Here is a 20,357-nt window from a genome sequence, read left to right on the forward strand (position 1 = left end):
ATAGTGAAATGATTGTGTATCATTCAATTTCCTTAAACCACCGACTTAAACTAAGTCATTGAAACTAGTTGAATCTGACTGCAAATACTTAATCGTAGCATGTCAATATTGCTTTTATTGTTGATAACGTATAATGTCCACAAGTAAAAGAAGCGTAAAGAAAAAAGAAGATAAATACTATATTTAGCTTCCACGATTCACCTACATAGAAAAGTAAGTTATTTCTTGAACATGAGTTTGGAAGGTAGAGATAATTATAAATGGCATATGTTGTATAACTTACTCCTGAATCCGTTTGCCCTACACATGCATTTGTATTTTATATCGAGGATGATTTACCATTGCATGTTAAAAGCAACAAATCTTATTCCCGAAAATAAAATAAAAAAGAATCCGGTTGGGTGATTTTGATTTGGTCGACGTGTAAAGATCACAGAATCGGAGCTATTCGGATCGTAAAGAACTATTTTTTATTTTATTTTTCTTATTACAACTGGGCCAGAACTCGAAGCCCACCAAACTTGGCCTTGTAGAAACAAATAATAAAACCACCCCATAACTTCTATCATCTTTCGAAACTAGCCCCATAAGTAACAAATTGTATTACAGTGGTCCTAATTTGTTGAAGAAAACAAATTATTTCGATCATCCTTGCTAATCGGGTGTTTGCTAGAATCTAGCTGAAACTTTCCCTTTTGTCTCCCCACCCAAGTCAAACTCATTTTCCCATGGACTTTTCCGTAAAGCCTCTTGGCGGCTCACCTTCTCCGTCGTCATCCACCTCTTCCTCCACTCCTCACCGTTTCAAATCCGTCGCCACACCAACCGCTTCCGCCGCTGCCGTCTCAGGAATCTCCCCCTCCGCCGCCGCCGCCGCCGCCGCCGCCGCCGATCGAGATCCGATGCATTCTTGGTGGGAGTCAGTTTCCAAGCAACGCTCTCGCATCCTTTCTCTCTCATCTCTCCTCTCCGGCGATTCTCACTCGGAAAACGGCGACGTAACTCCGATCTCTTCTCTCGCTGATTCCGATCGGCCGGCGCTATCGTTGCTTTCGTCTCGCGCTGCTTACTCGTTGATCTCGTCTTCTCTTTGTAATCCAGCTTCTGGTTCTGGATCTGATCCGCTTTGTCAATGGCTATACGAAACCTACCTTTCATCTGATCCACCGCTTCGTCTCGTCGTCCTCTCGTTCCTCCCCTTACTCGTCGGAATGTACTTATCTCGAATTCATTCCATAGATTCGTCGTCCCTTCCGTCTCTCTCCGGATTCGAAGCTGTGCTTCTCGCAATCTACGCCGCCGAGGTTAAAGCTCGCGGAGGTAAACCTATACTCGTACACATCCCAGATCTCTCTCAGCCATCCCTTTACCATTCACCTAGAAACGGCGTTGACAGATCGCGTGATTCTAATCCAACGGCCTCCGTCGGAGTCTTGTCTCCGCAGCTTGAGCCTCAGATCGCCGTTAAGTCAACTAAGAGAGCTAGCATCGTTGGCGTGGGACTACAATGCTATTTCAAAGAGATCTCACAGATGCCTGCTTGGTCTAAGCTAGAATTCTGTAAATTCTCTGCTGATTGGGCAGGTCAAGACTGCGATTGCAAAGAAAAGATCGATGGAGACGAAGACAAAGTCTTAGCACTGACCAATGGTTTCGGGGATTCATCCTCGTTCAATGGTAGCAGTGGACGTAGCCTTGAGATCGAAGAGGATTTTGATAGATTAGCAATCAGAGAGAACGAAGAACACTCTAGCAGCTCTGATGGCATTGGAGGAAGAGGAGTGAGGATTCCACTTCCATGGGAGCTGTTTCAACCTACGTTAAGGATTCTAGGACATTGCTTGCTTAGTCCGTTGAATACTGGAGATGTCAAAGATGCAGCTTCCAATGCAGTGAGATCACTGTACGCAAGAGCATCTCATGATTTGAATCCGCAGGCGATTTTAGCTACAAGGAGTTTAGTTAACCTCGATACAAGCGCACGAACCGCTGCTGCAAAGACCGTAGCTGCAGAGACTGTTAATGGTGGTTCCTCGAATGTTAACACGCCAAGCAAGGCGAAAAAACCCGAGATTCTTCTGGCATCAAAGTGAGTGTCTAGTGTTTCTTCTTTAAATCTGAAAAATGTTTTTGGTTTGTGTAGGTTATGATGATGTATAGTTGAATTTGAAACATGTGAGGGGGACAAATGAAAATTTTTGCAGATTGATGTAGAAGAAGAATCTTTGTGGTTTCTCATTGTTGTGATACTTGAGAGTTGTTTTAAGACTTTCTGAGGATTAATTGGTTTTGGGTTAGAGAAGTTTGTGGTGGTGAATGGTCTTTAGTGTTGTACTTGTATGATCTTAGTTGAACAAGGATGATCTTCATTTGCGGTTGTAGCAATTGTCTTGGATTCTTTTTTTCTTGCATAAAATTTCACTAATCAAACTCTGGATTCTGGAATGCATTGTTCGTTTTCCGTTGGTAACAAAAAAAAATCCACTCTTTGTTTTTTTCTTACGTTTTGTTGTGATTTGTTAAAATTTGGGTTACGGTAAGAAATCAAATTTAACATATTTGATCTGCAAAATATGTGTGTAATACAAGAACTGCGAAAAAACAAAAAGGAGCCCAAATCAAGAAAAGGCCAATAACTAATGGAACCCTAAACGCCCAAAATGTTTATTTGTTTGGGCCATGCATAATTTGGAGATGTCATAACTTTTTTTTTTTTTTGTAGTAGTACATCATGGTTTATGTTGAAGCTAAGAAGAAGTAAAGAGTATTGCAAGGAATTTACTATCATTCATCAATTTTATGATCATGTTGACCTCTTTTGGCCATGGCCTAATTTAGGTTGGCACAAAATCGAACTGATGATCCGTAAACATCATTCTCCATCGATCCAATATCTTGCAAAAAAATCTTTGATGATGCATATTCTTGGTTGATCATAGTCCACATTTTTATGAATCAATTCACACACATTGGAAAGCCCATAAGTTATTTTGTTACGGCTTTAAAGTGCGGGGATGTTGCGTTGAATATGACAGCGCGTAACGGCAATTCAGAAATCAAACACCCAAATCTTGTATTATTATTATTCAACAAAAACATCATTTCGCTACACAGATGATTATTAGAAAACTCTTCTTCTTTGACCAAAAAAAATTCCAATTTCTAATTAGGCATTTTCTATAAAAACAAACTTAGGATAATGATTACCGATTGTCTACTTCACTGCAAATCTGGGAACCACAAGAGGTTTAACTTCTCTAATCCAAAAATAGACCCAACAACATATAATATTTAAATCTTTTCAGATAATTAAATATCAACTCCAGTATTTTGGATAAAGTATATCAAAATTAGTGATTAATTTATGAATTTGCTAATCATTACTAATGGAGTATAGATAAGCTTTCATTAATCAAACATATTCAACACTTTTCTTCCTTGACAAGTTCGTTCATTCTTCCGTACACGAGTGAAGAAACAAATAACACTTTTATATACCACAGTTTTGTTACAAGTACAATCTTAAATCAAAACGTAACCATCGACCACGAAATGCTATATCAAGCTTATTATATAAAACAAATGATTATTAGTTAACAAATTCATAAACTAAAAACAAACCACACATTTGTGCTTTTATTCTTAATTGATCGCAGAGCAAACCCTACGAATCTCCCCATCTGATCCAGTCTTAACTTCTATGAGACTCATCTTGACCATCGACTTCCCGAACTCGGTTCCGAACCTCAAGGATGGTCGGCGTAAGCCTAATAACCTTTCAATGATGACTCGGGTCTCGGTGTCCTTCCATAGAACTAGATCAGATTGGAGAACCACGCGACTTGACCTCACGTTTCTAAGGAACGATGTGTCAAACCTGTCAACACTTCCAGCGTCTAACTCGACTCGGGTGCCTCCATTTTGAGGGCATCGAGCCTGAATCAGCGGCACAAAACTCGGGTCGATTGATGGGTCGGGTTGTCCTGTCCCGTTGAAGTTAAAGAACCTGCCCCTTACTAGACCGCAGCCAGCAGTTCCTATTGTGTGTCCCCCTGGTCATAACCAAAACTCACTAAGTTAGCTAGTAGGATATAAATATACGAACTAACGGCTAATTATTTTTCTGAATATATAATTCTAAAGTGTTACATTTAAACCATATGCAATAACAACGTACCAACAAGAGTTACGAGGTCTAATGTGTTGAGAGTTTTAGCAGCGAAGTCTTGCTTCTGCTTAGAGACGGGGTCGCTTGGTCCAGGCAAGTTCACGTCTGAGGCTTGCGAGATTCGGCCGTCGAGACGCCCCAATGGCACTTTCCAGCTTTGCCCACCGCTCTGCATAAACCAATATGAAATGACCGTTAAACACGGCACCATACGTATGATATATGAAATCTATAAGAAACCGAAAGTATTATATATACCAAAACGACGGCGTCTCGGGTAGCAAGGGTGAGAATATCAGCACAAGAAACGGTTCGAGGACAAGCAAGCTCAAGCCGAGTCTTAGCCTCTTCAATAACTTCGAATCCTCTCAATGAACGGTTGGGACCTGCGGTTCTCTCCGAGGTGTTACCAGCGAGGAGAATCGAGCCATCACAGCCACGGACAAAACAATCGTGAAAATGCATTCGTAAAAGTCCAGGTGCATTAGCCGGGTTCGACCGGACATGAGACTGAACCACCGATCTCACGATAGACTCTACGTTTCGGCATCTATTCCCGTAAAACCCAACTCGCGGTCTTCGACCACCACCGCGGTTTGAGACACGGTTCCCTTGGGCGGTTACAGCTGCAACCAACACTAAAAACGTTACTAGAACGGATAGCAAATTGTAACCACGACCCATTTTTCTTTTCAGTAAATAAGAAACTCTTTGTGCTTTATAGAAGTTGCTATTTGTTGTGTCTTTTGATGTTGGTGTTAAAGGGTTTGTATATTTAGGCAAAAAAGTCGTAGGAATAACAATTGTATCGAGCAACTTCGGCACACGACGCAGAATTATGGGAATTTTCAATTTTATAAGTTGATTTAGTAATCATTAATATAATAATTAGTTTGCATATATAATGGTGTATAATAGTCGGTCCATTGAACATCTATTATACACATTTTTTTTTTCCTTTTGAGCGAAGCTATCTTGGTTTTAAGTTGTAGATGATTGGTAAGAGAATCAAAGTTTGTTCAAGTCGTACCTATACGGTGAATGGTATTAACGAAAAGCATCTTAATTTTTTTGGAGAACAAATCACTTAGTGCTTTTTGAACATTTAGCTAAACTGGCAAACTTTGTACTTGATTAATGGCTTTTACAATACTTGAAGGAAAAATGATCAAATCTTTTCAAGAAAAACTAAACGCTAATTGTTTATGATGAAATAATTATCAATTGGCTTAAAAAGGAAATTCTCCGATACAAGTTGATACCACAATATATAGTGATGTGTGTTCTATATATTAGGGTCAAATATTGCTTCATAGATTAACTCGATGAATTGCGTGGCGATAATATAGTTTACAAAGTTTTGGTCAGAACGTTTTGTGGTTAGGGATAATGAAAATCAGAAAATGTAACGGGCATAGTTGACTTTTTCTATTATCAAATCGTCTATTATATATAATGGTATATTTGTTTCTCTATTCTTTTGGATTAGCTGGTAAAATATTCATTCGATGAAAAAAAATAAAAATTTTTAAAGTATTCACCGCCATAGAATCTTTTAGGTTTGAACCGTTGGACAATAGTAGGTTTGTGCATGCATGGGGAAGATACAATACAAATATAGATGCTGATGGCTATAGTTAGTTAATTAATCACTTACCTAAACTGAAGTAATTAACGAGTAACAAGTAATAACATAAGTACATGATATTATATATATATATTTTTTTTGGACAAAGTACATAATATTATATATGTACTCGCAGCTGGCATGCATATGTGTAATTTCTGATGACGAAACCACGTGTGTAGCCGTTAAATCACAACTTGTATGCACTTAATCACAGCTTGAAGTGGTAGGTCTTTTGGTTGTATATTTATTTTCGTCGTCAGACAAGATAAAACATTTGAAAGAGCTTGAAATAATCGAAGTTATAAAAATATCATTTTTTTTATGTACGTATGTATGCAGTTTGCAAAGTTTTCCAGATTTGTGAATCGTTAATAACTTATTTATAGACTAACATGCACGACACATACATACGTATATATTCATGTTTTAATATAAATTTTACATTTACAGATGATATTTTGTAGTCGCGTTTATGAATCTACATGTTGATGTTATGAATGTGATTAAAAAATCGACTATATATACGATTATGCATATATACTTTGTCAAAGGAAATCAAATGGGGGAGCAAGATAATGATGTTTAATGATTATATAGACTTGGTCAATAAACTATTTAACTGACCACAAAATATTGGTAGGAATAGTATGTACCAAAAAATATTTTAGTGAGATTTATTTTAGTTGATTTTAAATTATTTTAAAATCATAAAAGTCAAGTAGAGAATTATTCTTCTATATCCTTTTATGAAATGAATTCGACCAAAAATTGTATACAATGAACTTAAAAATTTGCTGCATAGAGATAATCATTTGAAAAAAAATACTACTAATATTATGAATGTTTTAACAAAATTTCCTTCAATATAGTTAAAAAGCTATATTATGGTAAAGAGATAAGCCACTACAGTCGGTGGAAACAAAAAATAAGAGAGCATATAATGACTGAGGATGTCCTGTTTAATGAAACCACCAAGGGACAATTTACTTCGATGGCATAATATCATTGACTTGTCTTATTTCTTTATTGTCAAAGTCAACCACTGTTATATAATCATCCTTATTACTATTATTCCTTTTAATCATTTTCAACCAATGATTAGATTCATTCGAACTGTGTATTCAAACTGAATCATTCCAACTTTTATTGACTTCACTTAACTAATTGTACTTTTTTTTTTTGTAAACTTCACTTTGCATTTACATTTACATTAATAGATAAAAGATAAAGAAAGGAACCAACATTCATATTTCATGTATATATAAGTACGTAACTTTATACAGGAGTAAACATGACACATGATTTTAATTCATATCGGTCCAACTCTCTTTTTAAAAAAATCAGAAAGGACAAATTTCACCCATCACCGAGCACATATATGAGATGGAAATTAAACTTACATTCATCGCCTAGTTTTCTGCCGGGAATTGGCGGAAATCTCGTCATCCTAACTTTCATTGCCACAAGTTAACAACTGATACATGTTTAATTAGACTTTAGATGTATAACTCAATTGTTATGTTATTTAGCGTAAATATATTAACCTAAATGTTATTCTATTGTTTCTGTTTTTAGTTCAATTGTTCTTTTCATTATTAACAACCAGAGATATAAATTAAACAAGAGATCTTCACATGTATAGCTTAGTTTAATTTTCTTAAGAGTCTACAATTACATAACATGCTCTTTTCCGTATGTGCATGTGATTTAAAAACTTATCCCCTCACACTCACATCGACGTAACTAGACACTTATAATCACACATGATTAAAAAATGTTAAACCAGTCTATTGTTAGTAACTTTATTATATTATCTAGTAAGCAGGAGAGTCTATTGAACCTTATATATATAATCTCCATTTTTATTCGTACTTTATATCATATCATAACGGTTAACTAATTTTATATTGATCAGTTAACCGCGGAACAAACCCTACGAATCTCCCCATCCAAACCCGTCTTGATCTCAATCTGACTCATCTTGGTCATCGATCTGCCGAATTCCATTCCGAACCACAGAAATGGAAACCTTAGTCCTAAAAGCTGTTCCACGATGGCTCGGGTCTGGGGATTAGTCCATAGGACCTGATCAGACTCAAGGACACCTCTACCATTCCTCAAGTTGTTAAGGTACGACGTATCGAACTGATCTCCACTTCCCGCGTCCAGCACAACACGAGTGGCGGGATCGCCGTTGAGAGGACATTGAGATTGAATTTGAGGGACGAAACTAGGGGCGATGGTTGGGTCCGGACTTCCTGTGTTGTTGTAGTTGAAGAACCTGTTCCTAAACACACCACACCCCGCCGTTCCTATCGTGTGTCCAGCTGTTATATACCAAACGCTCTATGTAAATTAGAAGTATCTCGAGAGAATTTCAAAAATGTATACTTTGTATATTATTAAAAATTATTTAATATCATCACCTTGATAAATGCTAAGCTAGCTTAAGATACAAGAAATTGTTAGATAATGTTAAATCTATATACCACATGCTACGAGTCTATAAATTTGTAGCATCATGGTATACATAATTAATACATTTAATATGTAACGCCATGCATGTGTGTGGTTAACGTGTATATATAGTAGCAGAAATATTTCACAAAAGTAAAATTTTCACATATAAACCAAAATCGGGAGAAAATATTTTTGAAAGTAGCGAGGCTATAAAACCAACTTGGTTTACGTACCAGCAAGGACAACGAGATCTTGGGTATTAAGATTTTTGCGGCGAACCTCTGCTTCTGCACATCAACGGAGTCTGTCGGTCCGGGCAAATTGACATTCGAGGCTAGGGAAACCCGACCATCGAGTCGTCCCAATGGAACTGGCCACCATGGTCCACCGGCCTACACATACATAGAACACCGCCATTTAATTACGTAAAGTTATAATCAAAAACAAGAAGATGGATTTATATATATATATATATATATATATATATATATATATATATATAAATAAATAAAAGTAGGTTATACCAAAACGACGAAGTCACGTGCAGCGAGTGCGAGAATATCAGCACAAGAGACTGTTCGAGGACAAGCGATCTCAAGCTGAGTCTTAGCTTCTTCGATGACGTTAAACCCTCTCAACGATAGATTTGGAATCGCCGTTCTCTCAGAGTTAGGTCCGGCTAGGAGAATGGAGGCGTCACAGCCTTGGACGAAACAATCGTGAAAGTGCATACGCAAAACGCCCGGAGCATTGGCTGGATTATCAAGATAGTTAGACTGGACCACTGACCGCACTATCGATTCTACATTCCAGCATGAATTACCGTAATACCCGAGCCGAGGCTTTGGGAGGAATTCGTTGGCATGTACGGTTGCAGCAGCTAGGACAATGAATAACAGTAAGAGAGCGAAGCGAGGATTAAAATTAGTAACATTCCCCATTTTTGTTTCTTCTAATTAGTTTTAAACCAAAGGGTGCATATATGTAATAATTCAGATTATTACTTTTGATTTGTTGTGTTTAACAATATGAGATTTTTGTGTGTATTTATAGTGAAAAATAGTTAATGATTCGTATAGTTAAATGAGTAAGCAATGCCGGGCTACTCATTAACTAATTGGAGCTACGTTTTACTGGTATTATAATTTTACAATCTTCTTTTTTCTTACTGATTTGTTTTGTTGATGATATTGTAATTTAAGCAAATGAATATGGTCCATGTATGTACCTAACTACCTATACGTAGATTTATGAGTTTCTTCTCTCTCTTTTCTTTTACCTATTTCCAATGCTACTTGGCTTATAGATAACCTTCGGAAAACATTTGTATAATCTGAAACCCAATATAATTAGAGGACCTGAGCAGGCTAGGTGTGGTGAGTAATTGGGGTGACTCGTGAATTAGTTTTGTCACAAATAAGATATGTTCAAGTAATTATATGTCCTTTTTTAACCGTAATGTCACCGCCATCACTAAAAATCGTCTAATTGCATTGCTTAGTTAAACTAGTCACTATGCGTTAAGTAACACGCAACGCATAAGAATTAATAAGATTCTGACAACCATGCAGATTTAATATTGAACCCTTCAATTTGTGTTTGTTAGCGAATGTTTGTCTACGACTAGGGAATAATACCACGTACTTTCACGTCTATTGTCAATATATTAACGAGTAAGTTAATTTATCGTTTTCCCCTACTTTTAGTTTGGTTTATTAGTTAACTCTTAGAACGTTAACATTAAAAAATCAAACTCACAACGCATACTCTAATAAAATACGCAATTGCATTTAAACGAAGCAAATATTTTTCAATGATAATCAATGGTTTTTTCTTGTATGGTGTGTGCGCGCAAACGATCAATGGCTAGTTTAAAAGATGAAACGGTTTAATTTTTTTTTTTTTGACAACTGGTTTAAATTTCTTTTAATTAAAGCAAATACGCATGATCTATCTGTGCAGCAGCAAAATACTGATTTTTAAATGTATGTTCAGTGAGGTAAAATAATGTAAGTATGCGTGTGGTGAAAATACAAACAGATTCATGTCAAAATCACGAAACTGATATATTATATTTGTTTTGTCCAAAAAAAAAGATATATTTATATTTATGCTAATTATTCTAAAAGATAGTGATTTTGTATTGACGGAAAATAGAAAAAATAGAATATTAAGAAGAAGAAAGATATATGCGTTGACAAAAAAATATAAGAAAATAAGAAGTTAAGAAAGTTGGATTGTTTGTCATTAATTCATTTATATATACTGCAACAAGTGGATCAAGTAGGCCAAAAAGTTGATGTCACGAGACTAATTAAAAGGTTTGAAAATAAATTAACGTTTACACTTTACATATACTGTGCGTCCATATTAAATTTACTTATGATTTCATAAATTTTTGGTATGTCTGAAATATATTCAAAAGTTAATATATATTTCGTAAATATTTATAAACTATGTATCTATATTATTATTTTTGAAGTACATTTTGTGTTATGCCTTTGAAGTTTTGGTTATTTAATTTATTTTATTTACAATATTAACCCTTAAAAAATTTCCAAAACTAACATTACTACAGATTTTGTTTCCTAAATATTTTACATTTCATTCCAACTAAATAAATAACAATAATCAATATGGAAATAGAAACTATCATATATTTAACTACACATTCTGTTGTGTTTTGAAGATATTTTATATCTGAATCATTTGTAAACAAAGAAAACAACAATTTGATTCTCATTTGTTTTCCAAAACCTGTGAGATTTGATTATTAACGTAAGAAAAACTTCGATTAACATTTAATTAAATATTATAATTAACATATATAAACTTAAATAAATTTTTTAATTATTACGAATATGTAAAACTAAAAAGTTTAAAATACTATATGATGTGGTTATATAGTAGATGAGTTATAAAGATGACATGTTGGAATTAATAAAATATTATTATATTTGTGTTAATACGGATTAAATCCTTATTTAATTATTTATCAACACTACTAATATTAAAATATTTGACATAAAATCAAATTAATTTAATAAGATTGTATAAAATGATTAAATCATTAGGAAAAATGTGACTTAATCACAGCATATAAATTACTTATTATGTATTTAGATTCCTTATTTTTTGTTATAATAACTAAAAATCAAAATAGAATTTCAAACACTAAATAAAACAAAATAAATATAACAAACAAATAGTCATGAAGTGTATTGTGGGTTAAAAAATAATATAAATATTTATCTGTACAACAACCAAAAAATTTAATTATTTCTCTATTTACAAAATATTTAATATTTAATAAATAGATACAATATAAATATAAATTATAATAAAACTTATATGTCTGCCGTGTACTGCGGATTAAAATGTAGTAGTATTAGAAAAAAAAGGAAAACTATGAATAATTGTTGTCGGCCATTTTATCTGGTAAATTACGTCTTGTTATAATCTTTTCCTTTTTAAAGCACTTGTTGTTTTTTTATTTTTTTCTACGCGTTTTCTTTGTATGAAGGCAGGAGGGCTGCCCCATTCAGCATCGATTGTTAATATCACTTAATTCGGAAGTAGACGGTATACGACTATAAACACACAAAAAAAGTTACTTCTTTTTAGTCTTTTGGATTGTATTACAAACGAAGAAACCCCAACTTTCAGTTCTGTGTTATGACACAAAAGTCAACAAATTTTGTCTCGGGGAATATCTCGTATTTTGGAAAAAACATGAACACCAATCAAATCAATCGTTCTTTGATTGTAATGTGCACGTTTAAAAAAACTATGCACTACAAATTCATGAGACCAGGAAAAAGAATCTGCACAGAATCAATCGAGGAGGTAGACTGCAATAATTAAATATCACTATATCAGAAACGTTGTCCAAAAAGACAAAAAAATCAATGTTTTAGTGGTGCATGGTGGTGGAGATATGCATGCATACCAATAGTCAATGACTCAACTGGATTGTCTCGTTCTATTTTTTTTCTTTTAATTCTAAAATTATTGGAGTACAATTGAGAATGATATCCCTTTAACAAAAAAACAATTGAAAACGATACTATAAATCAATGGAATCGTTGAAATAATAGACCTTTTACACGGATATTGTCTTCTACTCGAACCGTTTTGGAGTTTTTAGCTTCGAATCTTAAATAATTGGCAAGACGCGTGAGCCACGCCATCTTACAGTTTTTTTTTTTTGAACATTTATAATTTACAAACAGAGTCCGTATATAAATTTGACAGTGGCTAAAAATCATGTCAATAATAAATCTCATTTTCTAACCTTGATCCAGTACCACAGTGTTTTGAGAACCCCATCATATTCATGAATTTATCTATTCTGGTCAATCAGATTGTGATCAGGACAAAAAGAAACAAAGTAGTTTTTTTCCATTGGTCGAATGTTTTATTATTATTATATATAATATTCAAAGAGCTAGAACAAAATATTACACTTCAAACAAAATAGAGAATGTCATGGATATATATATATCAAATGGTACAGATCTAGTATATATAGCTATCATACATAAATAAAAATAACCGACTCTCATCATTTGACTTGGAAATTTATAGTTATGTATATCTAATTAACTTCGTTCAAAAAAAAGTATATCTAATTAACAATAATACCGTTTCTTATCCAACTCGATTTTCAAAACATTGTGAACAAGACATCAATTGTAAATCTAATAAGTTTGAGGTGTGAAAAGAATTATATATTAGCTCGGTCAAAATCAATACCAGCTAATACATTTACTTAATACATCACAAATCAAAATTATCAATACGCGTACACCATATTAACTATAATAGCCTATATAGGATTGCCAAAGTTTACTGATTCATGCATTTGCATGGGAGAAAAAAATGAGAGTGACAAGTTGAAGATAAGCTTTGCCTGGTTACATATCTTTTTTTTTGGGGGTCAAAGCTTGATTACAAATCACTTAAGATTTCGCTTTTTAATCATCTTTTCATTTGACGTATTATATTTTAATGTTACTATTTAGTTAGTAAAGTAAATGTTTATGAGAAGAAATAAACGAAATTTTCTTATGTCCAAAAAAAAAAAAAAAAGTTAGACCAATGATTTTCAGAATACAACGAATGATTGGCAGACAAGACTACAATAGTATTTGGCCGTCCTTGATCCTTGATACTTGAGAGTTGAGAATATGATATTCTTGAATATCAAGAGATCGATTGACCAGTCTTCAATTCCTTAAGTTATATATATATTAATAATTGTGATCTAGAAGACTAAAACTACAAAGTCAAGAATCCATCATTGTTATGTGACCATATATATACCTTTAGGTTAACAACTTACCATTAGGTATGTTAATATGGACTGTTGTTTAATTTGGTTCAATTGTTTTATAAGTTTTCTTGATTTAAAATAGAATAATTACTGAAAAAGGGTGTACGTACGTATTATTCTGATTTAGGTTCATAATTTTGAAATTTATAAAATATTTCTCCAAATTACTCGCTACTTTTATTTCCCTTTGTTTACTCTTTATTTTGGATCCATACTCAGTTTTAAATCATTACTTACGAGACATGCATAAGATATGTTTTGACAGATTAACAAATTTAAGAAGCCAATAGATATAGTATAATATTTTTGTGATGACATAACATTAAAAACCAAACCAAAAGAAATCGAATACTAACACCTTATAGATACAATTTTCATTACCCCACTTTTGGGTTTTTTCTTATTCTAGTGGTTTATAGTTTATTTATTGTTGAAATTAAAATCACACTCGAAACAAGTACTTAACGTCATGAAAGTTTTATCACGACGGATTTTGATCAGTAAATTAATTAACCGCAGAGCAAACCCTACGGATTTCCCCATTAGCCCCCGTAACCACACCAATATTACTCATCCTGACCATCGACCTCGCAAAATCAAAGTTGAAGGTGCTTCTAGGAGCCATCAATTGTTGCACTATGGGTCTAGTGGCTGGATCGGTCCAAAGGACTTGATCGGACTGGAGAACCCCACGGCCACGGCTTAGGTTGTTGTAGTAAGAAGTGTCCCAAGTGGTACCGCTTCCAGTGTCAAGATCAACGCGGACTGAAGCGTCTCCGTTTTGGGGACATTGTGTTTGAAGCTGCGCCAGAAATGTTGGGTCTATGGTTGGATCCGCGGGTTGTCCGGTGCTATTGAAAAGCCTGTTCCTGAATGTACCGCATCCTGCTGTTCCGATCGTGTGTCCTCCTGTTAAATTATATGTACAAAGTAATTTAGTATATGTTGTTGTTATTCTGATACTAAAGATTTGCAAATAGTTTATTTTTCTCTTAATGTTAAGAAACTCTTCATGCGTTTAAGACGTTCAGACGGTTTAGGTGCTTGATGGTTGCCAAGTATTCATTGAACACATGAAGAGGGTTGTCTAATATTTTTTTCTTTTTTGAATTAACGGTAATTATAGTTATTGAATGTGTTAAGTTTAAATAACTGACCAACGAGGACGACGAGATCACGGGTATTAAGTCCTAAAGCCGAGAATTTTTGTTGTTGTACGGCAACAGAGTCACGGGGACCAGGGAGATTGTTAACATTCGACGCCAAAGAAACTCGACCATCTCTACGTCCCGTTGGTACTTGCCAGCTTGTTCCTCTCGTCTGCATGCAAATTAACCCATGCACGTATAACGTTATATACATATAAATTCTAAGATAATAAAGTAACATTAATTAATGCATCTGCGGTTACGAAATAATTAAGGAGCATAATGTGTATAACGTTTATCATGAATTAATTTATACTAAGGCTTACGAGGACGACAGTGTCACGAGCGGCCAAGGCTAAAATATCAGCACAAGATACAACTCCTGGACACGCGGCTTCGAGCTGCGTTTTGGCGTTGTCTATGACTTCAAATCCACGGAGATTGACGTTCGGACCGGCGGTTCTCTCGGTGTTAGCTCCGGATATAAGGATCGAACCGTCACAGCCTTGAACAAAACAGTCGTGGAAATGCATTCTCAATATTCCGGGTGCGATTCTGGGGTCGGAACTGAAACCAGCATTCACGGCATTTCGGACGATGGTTTCAGCTGTAGGACACGTGGTCGCATAAAACCCGATCCTTGTGCCAGTAACAGGACCCGGCCTTATGGCGGCTTGGCCATGGACCGAGCTGATGAGACAACTAAGGAAGGTTATGAATAAACACAATGATCTAACTGAACCCATCTTGTAATTCTATTTTAGGGTTTTAAAGAAGATGAAGTGTGTGTTTTAAGTTTTAGTGAGTAGTAGAGTTAGCTCGTTTAAGATTACTATTTATAGAGGAGATTGACAAGTCAAAAGAGTGACGTGTGAGTCAACGAAACCGGCTTCAGTGCTTGTGGTGATTTGATAAAACGACATCGTTTAGTGAGAGATTCAAAAGCGCGTGTTGCTGGTCAGTGCGGTGTGAGCTGGTCGGCTCGTTGACTTTAAAAGCAATTTGTTTTTGGATTTGTTCGTTTTGATCGTTTCTGTTAAATTGATTTAAAATATGTATGTGATGTATGACAGAAATATTGTTTACGTACGAGTTTTGAATTCTGGTTCAAGTCTATTTGATTTATAGCAAATATACAATAATAAGAAATTAAGGATAATTGTTTTTTATTATTGGGAAATCAGAATACATCCATTTTGTGGTAGGTGGATGTCATAAGAGGATTAGAACGAATAACAAGTTAAAACTTCAGTGCACAAGTCTGCGAAGTCGATTTCCATATGATATGAATACCCAAAGGTTTACAATATCGCACTTTAATACTACTGGCAGTAAATTAATGAATTAAGTAACATCTATCTAACTTGATTCGGTTACACAGTGTGATTAGATACATGATTGGTAGTGTAGAGATGTCTTAAATATCAAGAAAATTTGGTTTTTTCACAAACTATGGAAACTACTCTGAAAACTCTTCCGGTAAAATTATTTTTTAAAGAATTTTCCACAAATCTAGGTCCCTTTACAGAAACATTAATATCTTGTTCATCAAACGACTAATGGTAAACAATTTAAATTATACAACTTACAAAAAGCCTAATATGGGAACAAAACCACATTGTTATCCCCAAAGACGAGTACTACTTCACATATATGTCGATTACACGAAGAATCATGACTAAGATAGATGAAGATTATATATTTGGTACAGACTCATATCTAGTATTATTGTTCTATTCCTCAGAACCACATGACCGCTGACTGTATGAGATAAGATCTAGATGATCATGATCCTAAGAATTTTATGAGCTTTATTTGTCTACTTCTCTCTAAATAATGATTTTTTTTTTTCATTTTTTGGGGGTCAAAACTCAAAAGCTCGATGTATCTGATTTTATTATATTTGTTCTTCAACCAATTATGAAAATATGACTGAGATTATGACCAAGACTGTCTCAAATTAGGATTGTTTACTATTTGCGTGTACATGTATCAAAAGTATTGTAAATTTGTAATCCTATTCAAATTTAAAATGCAAACCCCAAATAAGACATGTACAGAGCCGTAGATATATGACGATAATTTATGTACCACTGCACTACAAATGATATTGTACCACGCTTTTTGTATTAACGGTACACGATGTAAACAAAACGGCCGCGGCGTATAAGCACCATGCATATCCATGGTTATTTGGTTAATTACGTTGTTTTTATCCACTGTTCTATTTTTATTTTTGAAAATTGTTTTCATCATGTATATAGTTTCTTTCAATAAAATTTGTGATTATATGCATACAAATAAATGCATTATAAGAAGAAGAAAAAAAATACATTATAAGAATGAGAACGAAATTGATAATGTTCTGGAAGCTGACTTTGAGTTTGAGCGAAGTCATAATAAGAGGAGTCGGGATCAGACTGCGGAATCCGGCAATTAGTGGGATAGTTTTAGAAGTATCTCCGACTTCCATATGTTACAAAATCTTCCTTATCTTCCGGCTTTTTCGCTCTTTTTGTTTGATGTCATATGTTTGAAGTTTCAGTGAACACACGATTGTGTTATGGCATCAATATTTTGGATTTGATATTTTTTTTTTTTGACCAATAACTACTAAACTTTTAAATCTAATTAGTTTATTTTATAATATCTGCGAACCTATGTGTTGTATTGGTCGGTTATGCTTGCTTATATTAGACTCTGATGAACACTACCTCTCCATCCAACCATAAAATTTTCTACTTCATGGGGCTTACGGATTTTCAGGAAAAAAAAGTGTAAGTTGAGTTTGTTTTTGTGCGGGAAAAGGTTTAAGACTTTGTTATTGAGACAAAAATTGATGAAATTCAGCCGACTAAAGAGTTCAATAATATCATTTTTCTTTTCTTTGGAGATTGTTGTCGAATGCCTTGATTAACTCCAACGTCTATAGATAAATATTATATATCTACATGACTACATCTGTAGATGTATCATAAGTCATAACTAAAAAATGATATGCAATATAATTATACGTATTTTCAAAAACAATTTATATATTAAATTTTCAAAATTGTAAAACAAGAATTGAAAATCTCGTCATTTGAGAGATTATTTAACAATTTTTTTCGTAAGATTAACCTATATTTTAATGACTTAGGGATTTTGTTTTTACATAAAATTCAAATAAAAAATGTTGAGATGATCATCTAAATATAGGTGGTAGATAATTATACTTGTTTGAAAATGTTGAGATGACCCAAAACTAACATATTTTCTCGGACTTGTAGTAAAACAATACTCTACTACAAAGTAACACATGAATATTGTAAGAGTAACAGTTACCAAATAACAATAAATAAACTAAGAGTTCCTCGCATAAGAGATATCTTCCGTTGCATGGAGGAAAAGTTTACCACTTGGCCTTCTGACTTAAATATTATCGCATGTTTAATAGCTTTATAAACTACGTAAACATTAGCCAATCATGATGAACAATTGGCGTAATATATAATATATAACCAGAGATTCCAGACCGAAAGGGCTAAACTATATCATTTCTGAATTGCCGCAATGCAATCAAATTAAGATTTTAATGTAAGCCATATCTGATGTTTCAAAATGGACAGCAAATATCCGATTATAACAGAATTCTTACACAAAGAGTTTTCATACATAATCTCTCTACGCCTGGTTGCCCCGACCTCCCTCTGCCTGAGCAGCTCCTCCATCTGTAATATAATATCAGAGCAACATGATGGATCAGCAAAGTCTGTAAATTGCTTTGAGATAGGGATGCTAAGATGAAGAAAATTACCTTCATCACCCTCAGATGGAGTCATTGGGGACTTCCTGTAACGCGTCTGTTGCTGCGTTGGCTGCAAAAGCGGGACAGGATCTTAGAACTGGAAACATGCCCACAGAGAATTCAGGTGAAACGTGGTTCAAGTTCAATTACCTGTAACTTGGGACGAAGAGCTTCAAGGGGTCCCTTTGGCTTCGCAACACCTTGCTGTTTTCAGACAATAATAAGAACAACCATGAGAACTGAGAGTGGGACCATTAGAGAGAGCTTAATATATGACAACCCAAAAGAAACAACACTCGTTGAGTCACACTTCCAATATATTACCTTTCCAAGAGCCCAGTCAGCTGAGTCAAAGTATGCTCGCTCATGATCCTGATACAAAACCGCATCTCATAAAAATCTCAATAAAAACACAAAATCTCCTTATTAGACCAGATAATAACTCACCTTAGAGATGAGTGGTGGTTTCTTTGGCATGAGCCCTCCATACTTCTTCTTTACAGCAGCCTCCTGCACAATGCAATTAAAGAAAAGAGTTAGATCATGGTATCATATTAATTAATGGTTATCGAACATTATCTGGTGTGAGAACTAGATGAAAACCTCCTGATGTGATGATGGCATTGACTTCTCAGCTTCATTGGTGAGGTTTCCTTCCACTGATTGGTCTTTCACATCCCCTGCGCTAGACATTATGATGATGTCTCAACGCCACCAAAAACCAAAAGAAAAATGCTGCACACAAATATATAATAATACACAAACATTAGTCACACAAACTCATGAACCAATAACAAAAGCGGATTCTCGAGGGTTCATCAATGAAGAACAGATATCAATTAAAGGAAGCCAATTAATAATTAATTGAACTTGATAAGAAAAAAACAAAAGGATCTTGTTTGATCAAAATGATATGCTTCCTATTTGATACTATTCACACAATCCTGTGACCAAACGACTTGTTACAGCTCAAGAACACGAACGAGCCTAACTATGAACAAACTATAAAACTCGAGGCAGCCAAACAAAACCCTAATGAGTGTATACTCCATAACATAGACAAAGCCTCCAAAAGATCTCTATGTATATGTAAACAAAACACCATCCATATATGACAGGGAACATAAATGATTAATCAAATCAATTTCGGGATTGAGATCAAAATAAACCAAGGTCATATATGAGTCAGATCTCCACAATGCATATAGACAAAGATGGTAAAAAAAAAAAAAACCCAGAATTCAACCTAAAACAACTCAAAAAAAAAAAAAAAAAGATGAGATCACAACAAAACCGACGGGCGAATCAGATAACCCAAAATTAAAATCAAAGAGCTACGCAATCAAAGCCCTAGAGAGATAAACAAATAATCATATTCCTGCGTATACGAGATTGTAAAAATGACATAGCGATGTACAGAATCAGGAAATCTCAATCGATCGAAGATAATCATCATCTTGAAGCTAAAGGTTTATACAAACGAGAACGCACCAGGAGGAAGAAGAAGAAGAAGAAGAGGATTGAGATGGGGGGGCTCTCTGAGTTCGTCGTTGTTGTCAATGGAGAGATCTTGTTGTTGTTGGTGTGAATTGGAAAATATATAAAGGAGAGAGAGATGTGTGGGAGACAGACAGAGAAAGAGAGATATGATTTTGGGGTAAGAACGCCAAAGGTTAAATTGGTCATTATCATTAATTAAACGAAGGTTAAAATAAAAACACGTGATTAGGATTCCATTCCTTTTTGACAAAATTTATTACACCGTTGAAAGTAATAATTAAAGACGTTAAAAGCGTTTTTGGTTTTTTTTTTTTTTTTTTTTTTTTTTT

General features: G+C 34.4%; 4 protein-coding genes and 1 pseudogene across 4 annotated transcripts; 1 reads left to right on the forward strand and 4 right to left on the reverse strand.

Moving 5' to 3' along the window:
• LOC104762558 lies at positions 625–2,381 on the forward strand. Its single transcript, XM_010485878.2, has one exon. It carries the CDS (start codon positions 729–731, stop codon positions 2,091–2,093), a length of 1,365 nt encoding a protein of 454 aa, XP_010484180.1. The 5' UTR covers positions 625–728; the 3' UTR covers positions 2,094–2,381.
• LOC104762560 (peroxidase 69) lies at positions 3,471–4,923 on the reverse strand. Its single transcript, XM_010485879.2, has 3 exons — positions 4,427–4,923; positions 4,178–4,337; positions 3,471–4,052 (listed from the first exon to the last, which is right to left on the reverse strand). The coding sequence occupies exons 1-3, from the start codon at positions 4,850–4,852 to the stop codon at positions 3,643–3,645; spliced, it is 996 nt and encodes a 331-aa protein (XP_010484181.1). The 5' UTR covers positions 4,853–4,923; the 3' UTR covers positions 3,471–3,642.
• Positions 7,501–9,253, reverse strand: LOC104762561 (annotated as a pseudogene).
• On the reverse strand, positions 13,887–15,540 carry LOC104762562 (peroxidase 71). The gene is made up of 3 exons (XM_010485880.1): positions 15,068–15,540; positions 14,751–14,913; positions 13,887–14,502 (listed from the first exon to the last, which is right to left on the reverse strand). Exons 1-3 carry the CDS (start codon positions 15,485–15,487, stop codon positions 14,099–14,101), a joined length of 987 nt encoding a protein of 328 aa, XP_010484182.1. The 5' UTR covers positions 15,488–15,540; the 3' UTR covers positions 13,887–14,098.
• Positions 18,249–20,162, reverse strand: LOC104762563. The gene is made up of 7 exons (XM_010485882.2): positions 20,020–20,162; positions 19,132–19,263; positions 18,976–19,038; positions 18,853–18,900; positions 18,679–18,732; positions 18,538–18,598; positions 18,249–18,451 (listed from the first exon to the last, which is right to left on the reverse strand). The coding sequence occupies exons 2-7, from the start codon at positions 19,219–19,221 to the stop codon at positions 18,405–18,407; spliced, it is 363 nt and encodes a 120-aa protein (XP_010484184.1). The 5' UTR covers positions 19,222–19,263; positions 20,020–20,162; the 3' UTR covers positions 18,249–18,404.

The sequence above is a fragment of the Camelina sativa genome, chromosome 18, assembly GCF_000633955.1.
Source record: "Camelina sativa cultivar DH55 chromosome 18, Cs, whole genome shotgun sequence".
NCBI lineage: Eukaryota > Viridiplantae > Streptophyta > Magnoliopsida > Brassicales > Brassicaceae > Camelina > Camelina sativa.

What these genes read in the sequence shown, in the direction of transcription:
- LOC104762558 (XM_010485878.2), top strand. Translation starts at nt 729, where the DNA reads ATGGACTTTTCCGTAAAGCCTCTTGGCGGCTCACCTTCTCCGTCGTCA.
- LOC104762560 (XM_010485879.2), bottom strand. Translation starts at nt 4,852, where the DNA reads ATGGGTCGTGGTTACAATTTGCTATCCGTTCTAGTAACGTTTTTAGTG. An exon ending in CCCGAGACGCCGTCGTTTTG is followed by an intron (nt 4,338 to 4,426) that starts GTATATATAATA and finishes TGGTTTATGCAG; the next exon opens with AGCGGTGGGCAAAGCTGGAA. An exon ending in AGACCTCGTAACTCTTGTTG is followed by an intron (nt 4,053 to 4,177) that starts GTACGTTGTTAT and finishes GGTTATGACCAG; the next exon opens with GGGGACACACAATAGGAACT.
- LOC104762562 (XM_010485880.1), bottom strand. Translation starts at nt 15,487, where the DNA reads ATGGGTTCAGTTAGATCATTGTGTTTATTCATAACCTTCCTTAGTTGT. An exon ending in CTCGTGACACTGTCGTCCTC is followed by an intron (nt 14,914 to 15,067) that starts GTAAGCCTTAGT and finishes ATTTGCATGCAG; the next exon opens with ACGAGAGGAACAAGCTGGCA. An exon ending in TGATCTCGTCGTCCTCGTTG is followed by an intron (nt 14,503 to 14,750) that starts GTCAGTTATTTA and finishes ATAATTTAACAG; the next exon opens with GAGGACACACGATCGGAACA.
- LOC104762563 (XM_010485882.2), bottom strand. Translation starts at nt 19,221, where the DNA reads ATGTCTAGCGCAGGGGATGTGAAAGACCAATCAGTGGAAGGAAACCTC. An exon ending in CTGACTGGGCTCTTGGAAAG is followed by an intron (nt 18,733 to 18,852) that starts GTAATATATTGG and finishes GTCTGAAAACAG; the next exon opens with CAAGGTGTTGCGAAGCCAAA. An exon ending in TCCATCTGAGGGTGATGAAG is followed by an intron (nt 18,452 to 18,537) that starts GTAATTTTCTTC and finishes ATTATATTACAG; the next exon opens with ATGGAGGAGCTGCTCAGGCA.